General features: G+C 38.3%; 1 protein-coding gene across 1 annotated transcript; it reads left to right on the top strand.

Annotated features, from left to right (window-relative positions):
* Positions 1–904: 904 nt before the first annotated feature.
* On the top strand, positions 905–2,339 carry LOC121986564 (mannan endo-1,4-beta-mannosidase 5-like). The gene is made up of 3 exons (XM_042540528.1): positions 905–1,246; positions 1,352–1,669; positions 1,767–2,339. The coding sequence occupies exons 1-3, from the start codon at positions 905–907 to the stop codon at positions 2,337–2,339; spliced, it is 1,233 nt and encodes a 410-aa protein (XP_042396462.1).
* Positions 2,340–9,438: the final 7,099 nt, after the last annotated feature.

The raw sequence follows: 9,438 nt of genomic DNA, 5'->3' as shown, positions 1-9,438 counted from the left end.
CCTCAATTTTATTCGCCTTAAGATACTAAATTCCCTAGTTCATCCTGCTTAAAGGCAAATTGTCTTTTCCTGACCGGATTATAACCTGATCTGGTTGAATCTGAGAACCTTATTAGCACTGGTCTGAGTGATTAATCAGAATTGAGTAAAGGGGTGTTGTCCTTTCTCGAATAGGATTGTCACATCACTTTGACTTTAACTATTCCATCAGCTTGACCTTGACTACCACGTCATCGTCTTCTGAGTCCACTCATCATAACCCATATCAAACTATTTGAACAATCAAACTAGAAAATAAAATAAGATCTGGATAAGTTAAAAAATACATAATAAAATCTAGATAACTTGAATCTTTTCCTCTACTCGTTAATTCCTTCAAATTTATAAAAATCCTTTTATATATATATATATATATATATATATATAACAATTTTCGTCAGAATTTATTGCACTTGCCTTAATTTCTCGTCCTAAACATTTTTTAATGGATTTATTATTTCATTCAATGATAGTAAAGCACGCAACTAATGATTTATTTTCACACTTTTGGCAATCAGCAAAAGCCTTATTTCCATGAATACCATCATACCAAACGTATGATGTATTTATTATATTGTGCATTTATTTCGATTAGATTTTCTATTTCTATTTTTTTTTCCTTCTGTGACAAGAACTCCTCCCGGGATTATGATGTTGCAGTAGGATATTTGTCATACAGATACGCCAGCCGTGTGTTTTTCCCAATTTATCCGGCCGGTGGAAAAATTTCATGACCAGATATCTTATTTTTTTTATTTTTTCTTGTGGCAAGAACTCAATTTTCATTACCACCTCCTTAAACTAGATTTATCATTCTCCGTATTTATATTCACAATTCTTTTTCCATCTCTAACAGCTAGCGAACATGGCAGGATACATGACTGTGCTCCCTTATCGTTGCTATCTGCTTGCACTCTTGGCCATAGCCGGCGCCGTATTTACGACTCCAGCGACCGCTTTTGTGTCGAGAAAGGGCAACCAGTTACTGAGGGACGACGGGTCGGTGTTCCTCTTCAACGGCTTCAACGCTTACTGGATGATGATCGAAGCGGCGACGTCGCCGTCTCCAGAGGCCAGCAGGGTCTCTACAGCGTTCCGGGAGGCGGCGGCCGCGGGGCTCTCCGTCTGCCGGACCATGGCCTACAAGGACGGCGGCGAGTGGGCGCTTCAGCAGTCGCCGGGTGTTTACAACGAAAACGTCTTCAAAGTACGTATAAACAAACGAGCATTCCAAAATATGAAATATTATATATATATATATATATATATATATATAAAATATCAAATTAATTAACTAATTAATTCCGTACAGGCTCTGGATTTCGTGGTATCGGAGGCTAAAAACCAAGGGTTCCATCTGATCTTGGCCTTGGTGAACAACTGGAAGGACCTCGGGGGCAGAGCACAGTACGTGCAATGGTCTCGCGCTGCCGGTGCAAATGTATCGACCGACGATGATTTCTACACCAATCCTATCATCAAGGAATACTACAAGAATAACGTACAGAAAGTGTTAACGAGAGTGAACACTTACACCAACGTAGCTTACAGAGATGATCCCACGATCATGGCTTGGGAGCTCATGAACGAGCCCACTTGTGAGGTCGACGTCTCCGGCCGAACAGTCACCGTGCGTACCTCCAAATTAATATAATTAATTAATGATCGATATATATATATATAGATATAATGGTTGACGGTCATATATTTCTTTAATTTGTACGTAGGCTTGGATCCAAGAGATGGCGGCATACACCAAGTCAATAGACAGCAAGCACCTCCTCGGGACAGGGATGGTGGGCTTCTATGGGAGTTCCACCCCGGACAAGATCCAACGATACAACCCTAATGCATATCAGATGGGCACCGACTTCATCACTGCTCACCAAGTCAACGAGATTGACTTTACGACCATCCATGTCTACCCAGATGCATGGTTGCCGCAACAGAGCGAGGAGAATCAAAAAGAGTTCATGCGGCAGTATCTGTGGAGCCATTCCGATGACTCGATGAAGGTGTTGCAGAAGCCGATGGTGCTGGGGGAGTTCGGGAAGAATAGGATGGACCCGGACTTCTCCGAGCAGTTGCGGAACAACTACTACTCGGCGGTGTACGACACTGTTTATAGGATCGCGAGCGTCAGCTACTCTTTGGCAGGCGGACTGTTTTGGCAACTGTTCCCGGAGGGCATGGAGAATTACGATGACGGTTTTGGGATCGTGCTTCCGCAGAATCCCTCGGTGGCTGCGGTCGTCAAGAAGCATTCCGACAAAATGAGAGCACTCGCCGGCCGGACGTGACTGAACAAGTAATGACAGTAATGGAAATTGGAGCTAATTGATTTCAATCCATTAAAATTTATTATATTAGGTACAATTAAGATAACATGAATCAAATAAAAAAAAAAATATTTTTAAATTTATTATATTACTATATTTATAATTATTATAATTGTATGTCTTATTTAATCTTTATATTATTGTTTTGGATAATTTGTATAAATAAATCAATTGGCTTTAATAATAATATCATCAAAAAAATTTTTATATTGTTTCTTTCCTCTACTTATTAATTTTTTACATGGTATCAGTCATAATCTTTCCTTTTCCTTATCTTCCCTCAAAATTTAACTTTTTCCTTCTTTAATTCCTTTTCCAACACCTCAATTCCAACACTAGATTTTTACAACATTAGTCAATAACAATGTGAACATCTTGGAGCACAACAGCAACTTGGAGCAACCCAAAGATCAGCGTGCTCCAGCAACATCTTGCAATATCATCGCCAACGCCCTTTCTTGCCAATTTTGTACGACAACCTCGGGAACTTCGATAATTACAGTAACAATTTTTTATTTTTATTTTTTTCCTCGTATGTTTAGTCTTTTCTTTGAAAAACGAGAGGAAAAAATGTGAAAAAAATGCAGAAAAAAATGAGAAAAAAGACGTGAAAAAAAATGAGAGAGAAAAAAAATGAAAAAAAAGTAGATAAAACAAAAGAGAGAAAAAAGACATAAAAAGTGAAAAAAAATGTCTTCTCTTGAGTCTATTGAAATCTCTTGACCATCACAAAATACCTCTTTTTCAATTCCCATGGTTCTTTCTTTCTCCGTTAAACTTGACCATGATAATTATTTAATATAGAAATTACAATTTCTTCCTTTACTTTGTGTTCATGATTTACTTGGTCATGTTGATGGTAGTTTATCCCCACCTCAAAAAGATGATTCATCCAATACTATTTGATTTAAGAAGATCAATTTAGTCTTGACTTGGTTAATTTCATCAATTACTATGTCTATACTTCCTATGCTCGTTGGGCTCAACACTTCGCGTCAGGTTTGGGAAGCTCTTGATCATTCTTTTACATCTCACTCTCAAGCACGAGTTCTCCAGCTTCGTCTACAATTCCAGTCTGTACAACGAGGAGATGCCTTCATCAATGACTATATGCAATTAGTCAAGACCATTGCCAATAACCTAGCTGCAATTGAACATCCAGTCTTTGATTCAAAACTATTAATGCATGTTCTTGCAGGTTTAAACCCTCAATATGATATATAAAATATTGTAACAAATAAAAATAAAATAATAAGATTTAAAAGAGGAATAATCTTATTGAAATTTTTAGGAATTTTTAGAAATTTTCCGAGGATTTTTCAGAACTCGTATGAGGTAGTTTGTGAGGATGAAATAATAGGCATGGGAAAAGCCTGTTTAGAAATACCAAAATAGGAGTTGATTTAGAAAAGTACTTAGGGTTTGATTAAACCAAACCTAAGTTTCCTAAATTAATTTATTTTCCTTTTCTTCTTTTCCTTTTCCTATTTCTACCCGTGCCTAATTCTTCCCTTGCCGAAAACCCTTCTTCCTCTTCGTCGAGCTCGCGCCGCCCGAACTCCTCTCATCCCAATTCTTTCCTCTTCTTCGCGACGCCCCATCCCCACTGCAGCCTCTCACAGCTGAGTAGTACCGACACTGATGCTCTTGTTGGGTGCTACTCGAAATTCCGTTCTATTTCCCCTGTACAAAAATTTGTACAAGCACAAAACTTTTTCTAGCAACCCATGTGTTTTTCATAAGTTAAACTTAGATTGCAAACGAAACTTAACATTATTAATCCAAGTTCAACCCATGTAATCTTCAGAAGTTAAACTTGGATTGCAAAGGAAACTTAACATTATTAATCCAAGTTCAACCCATGTGTTCATCAAAAGTTAAACAATATTACAGAAGTTGATTAAATATTTATTTCAAGGATTGACTTCCAGGTTGTTAGCGAGACACTCGGCCTTCTTCGTTATGGGATCATCCACCACTTACTAGATAAAGTTTTTCAAAGAAATTAAATATTTAAACTCCTCACAGTAAACCCTAGGTTTAACTAGAGAGACCTCAATCGAAGTACAAAATCGAAACACAAAATCGCTAGCCTCTTGTGTTGGTATTTTAGTTCCATACAAAGAAAAACTAAACTAGTTGCGCTGCAGAATAAAGAACTAGTTGTATCTTCCTTCGTATACAAAGACCTCTTGATCTTCTTGTTGGTGCAATTTCCCTTGGTCAAGTTTGACCAGTTTGACTAAGCTTGAGTTGAGTCAAGCTTGAGTCAGGAGTTGAGTTTTGATGTTTGACAATATAAGGAGATTGCTGAAGCAATCGTTCGATTGTGGAGATGGTCAAAGGGTTGACCAGGTTGATGAGAATATAAGTCAAGTAGGTCAGGGATGACAAGAGACTTGATTGTGGAAGTCCTAACTAGAGTTTAGGCAGTGGTGGAAGTCCTAACTGGAGTTTAGGCAGTGATGGAAGTCCTAACTGGAGGTTAGGCGTATGGAAGTTCTAATTGGAAGTTAGGCGTATGGAAGTCCTAACTGGAGGTTAGGTAAATTAGAAAGTCCATGTGTGATCTTGGTAAAGGAGAAAGTCCTGGTGAGGAGCCAAGCATTTGGGAAGTCCTGGTGAGAAGCCAAGTAGATGGAAAGTCTTGTGAGTGAAGTCAGGCAGTCGGGAAAGTCCTAGTGAGTGAAGCTAGGCAGAAGTTAAAGTCTTGGTGAGTCAAGTCAGGCACAGAAAATCCAGATGGTTCAAGGATGACAAGACATCTGGTGAAAGTCCAAGTGGGTCATGGAGGACCGGACACTTGGCATGAGACGGTAAATCTAAGTGGGTCACGGAGGACCATACTTGGTGATTAGAAGTCCAACGAAAAGTTGGCAAAGAGAAAGTCCAGATGGGTCAAAAGTTGACCGAACTCTTAGCGGTCGTAAGTCCAATAGGGAGTTGGCATGGAACTAAATTCGGACGTAGTAAACTTCCGAAGGCCATAACTTTTGTCTCGGATATCGGAATGAGGTGATCTCGGATGTGAAATGAAGCTAATTTCAAGCTCTACACATTTTTATGGGTTTCAATTGATTGGACAATCGATTGGGGGGTTTAATCGATTGGTCAATCGATTGGTTGACGTGAGTTTGTGCAGAAAAGCTCTGGATTGATTGGGTAATCGATCAAAACTTCCCCAATCGATTGGTCAATCGATTGGGAGAGTTTCTGAGCGAACAGTAAGCTTCTAAATCGATCAGTTGATCGATTGAAACCTCCAATCGATCGACCGATCGATTGGAGCACTGGAAATCGCTCGAGAAGCCTTGAATCGATCAGGCAATCGATTCAGGGAGATTCCAGAGAGCACAGAGGCGCTCTGGATCGATCGTCCGATCGATCCAAAGCCTCCCCAATTGATTGGGAGTAATCCAATCTATTGGGATTCGACCATTGGTGCAAATAAAGACGTTGGCGAGCATTTTTCTCAGCACTTCTTTGATCCTCTTCGACACATGACTATAGCTACAGCTTAGGGCGATTTTCTCCACTCTCACCGCAAGATCTTGAAGGTTCTTGGAGGCACGTCTAAGTCAAGAGGCGAGTTACAATAAGAAGAAGAAGAAGCTAGGGTTTCATTTTAATCTTATAAGATTCACTTGTATTTTGCTTCTTTCTTTCTTATTATTGTATTGTGAGCTTGTAAGACTTCTCCGCCTTTGGTAGTTATCATAAAGGAGGGTTTTCATAGTGGAGGGTGTGTGAGTGTGTGAATCCTTGGACTAGTCACCTCTTCTTGAGGTAGATACCAAATAAATCTACGTGTTAGCATTGTAGTGTGTTGTTTCTTGTATTTTTCGCTGCACATTATCACAAGAAGAAAGCAACGACAAGCACGAGATCATGACGAGCTATTCACCCCCCTCTAGCTACATTTCGGTCCTAACACTTATGCTGTATTCTTCTCCTCCTCTTGGACGTCGTGTGGGTAACGATCTACCGAGACAACACCACCTGAACCACTTCAATTGCCTCCAAAACTTTCGGCCACCAAAGGGATGCTAGAATAGGGAGCCTCCTTCTCTTCTTCTTCTTCTCCAAGAAACCGACCACAAGGAGGTGAAGCCTTGATGTGCCACCGACCTTAAGGGAAGAAAGCAAAGGGAGAAGAGGAGAAAGGGGGCCGACCACCAAGGAAAATAGAAGAGGACACTTTAGGTTGTGTTACCCTATAAGGCACCATCTACCTCTCTTTTATAATCCTTGGTGAATGCTAAAAAGGAAAGTTTTAAACATAATTAAAACTTCCTTTTAATTCCAATCATGGCCAGCCAGAGCTAGGGCAACAAAAACGGAAAAAATTTAAAATTAAAATCTCTTTTTTAAATGCCTTTGTGGATAGCTATAAAAGGAAAGATTTTAAAATTAAAATTTCTCTTTTAAATCCATTTGTGGATGGAAATAAAAGGAAAGTTTTAAAATTAAATTTTCTCTTTTAAACAATTGTAGATGACTACAAAAAGGAAATATTTTAAAATTAAAACTCTCTTTTAATTCCTTGTGGATGGCTATAAAAGGAAAGTTTTAAAATTAAAATCTCTCTTTTAAACAATTGTCGATGACTACAAAAAAGGAAAGATTTTAAAATTAAAACTCTCTTTTAATTCCTTGTGGATGGCTATAAAAGAAAAGTTTTAAAATTAAAATCTCTCTTTTAAACAATTGTAAATTACTACAAAAAAGGAAAAAATTTAAAATTAAAACTCTCTTTTAATTCCCTTGTGGCCGGCTATAAAAGGAAAATTTTAAAATTAAAATCTCTCTTTTAAACAATTGTAGATGACTACAAAATAGGAAAGATTTTTAAATTAAAACTCTCTTTTAATTCCCTTGTGGCCAGCCCCTTGCTTGGGCACCAAGCAAGGCTTGGTCGGCCACCTCTTGGGCTCAAAGCAAGGCTTGGCCGGCCCCTTGCTTGGGCACCAAGCAAGGATGTGACCGACCCATTACTGGGTAAGAAGTGGTCTTGGGTGGATATGAGGCTTTATACATAGAGGCTACAACAGGGACCTAGAGGAGGAATTGATTGTGACCTCCTGATGAGCTTAAGCTTCCTGTGTTCGACCCGAACACCCAACACAAGTTCATCAATAATAACTCATACCACTAAAGAGTTATTATTGACTATCGCACCAATCCCATATTACATTATGGGCTCCTTCTTATCATGAGTGTGTTAACCTCCCTGTGTTTAAGATATCGAATGTTCATTAATTAAATGAGTTACTGACAACTCACTTAATTAATATCTAGCTCCAAGAGTAGTACCACTCAACTTCATTGTCATGTCGGACTAAGTCCACCTGTAGGGTTTACATGATAATCCTTATGAGCTCCTCAAGGGGACATCATCAACCTAGATAACTAAGACACAGTTTTCTTCTATTATCAACAACACACCATATAAATAATATTATTTTCCAACTTATCGGACCTATTGATTTAACGAATAAATCTCACCCATTGATAAATTAAAGAAATAAATACTAAGTATATGTGCTTGTTATTATATCAGGATTAAGAGTACGCACATCCATAATAACAGAGGTTATGTTCTTTTATGCAGTCAGTATAAAAGGAATAACCTCAAATGGTCCTGCTCAATACACACATAGTGTACTAGTGTAATTTTATTGTCAAGATAAACTAGTACCAAATTACACTACAACCATTCCAATGGTTTGTCCCAATCCATCTTGGTTGTGAGCTACTATTTATAATTTTTAAGGAACTAATAACATGATCTTCTGTGTGACACCACCCATTATGTTATCTACAATATAAATTAAATGGACAACTGTATTTTACTAAATGTAAACATTTGACCAATGTGATTCTCATTTCAAAATAAATGTTCATACAAAAAGCTAGGCTTTTAGTATACATCCTAACAGCTCTCTCCTCTCTTCCTCCCATCACCGGCGCAAGGTCTGACCTTCCCCTTTGTCCTAGCTCCAGCCAGCGATCGATCCAGCTCTTTGGTCCCATCTCCCTTCCTCCCTTTTTGATTTGCCTCCATCCCTCCACCAGATCCACGCACACTACCGATCTCGCTGAGTTGCTAGTTTCCCATCACACCTCTGTCGTGCCCTAGATTTCACCTTGAGCCAGTGTCCCGCAGGTATGAACAGGGATACGTGGTTCCCTAGATGCCATAGTTTTTCCTTCATCCTTTTCATTGGGGATAACTAGAATCCCTTTTCTTCTTGTTGTGTGCTCTTGCTTTTCCTCTGTATAGATCTGAGGTGGTTTCATTGGAGGACAACAATACCAACTTCCAGTGGCAAGCATTCATGGTAGTAAATTGCCAGGGAAGCAATTAGTATTGAGGTAGGTATGTTTGGGTATAAATTTTATATAGATTTGGTTAAGTAGAATAGGTTGAGTAACCTTTATGATAGTTAATGGAAAGAATTAGGGTTAATGAAACTAACCCTAATTGACCAATGGATTAAATTTAGGTAGGGTTAATGTCTACGATCGATTAGGGTTTTCCCTAATTAGGTTTGGGTATTTTATTTAGCCGTTTAATTTATATGAATTTATCTATATATATATATATATATATATATATATATATATATATATATATATATATATATATATATATATATATATATATATATATATATATGATGCAGGACTCTGATTCGAGACGAGCGTCTCGACGTAGGATTTCTGGATACGATCTTCTTTTTGAAGCGGGTACTTCTGACTTATCGCTTTGATATAGTCATTTTAGATATGCATAATAATTTATAGCTAGTAGTAATTATTATGTTTGTATGTGCTTCGGTATGTCACTATTTGGTTCCTGTAGTTTGTCGATATTCTTGTCTGATATGCATACATGTTTATATACTCTTGATTATTGCCATACATGTTTCCCATCACACCTCTACCATGTCCTAGATTTCACCTCGAGCAAGTGTCCCGTAGGTATGAACAGGGATACGTGGTGCCCTAGATGCCATAGTTTTTCCTTCATCCTTTTCATTGGGGATAACTAGAATCC

This window comes from Zingiber officinale, chromosome 5B, assembly GCF_018446385.1.
Source record: "Zingiber officinale cultivar Zhangliang chromosome 5B, Zo_v1.1, whole genome shotgun sequence".
Classification (NCBI taxonomy): domain Eukaryota; kingdom Viridiplantae; phylum Streptophyta; class Magnoliopsida; order Zingiberales; family Zingiberaceae; genus Zingiber; species Zingiber officinale.
Note: the sequence above shows the minus strand (reverse complement) of the source record. Positions and strands in the feature narration are given on the sequence as shown.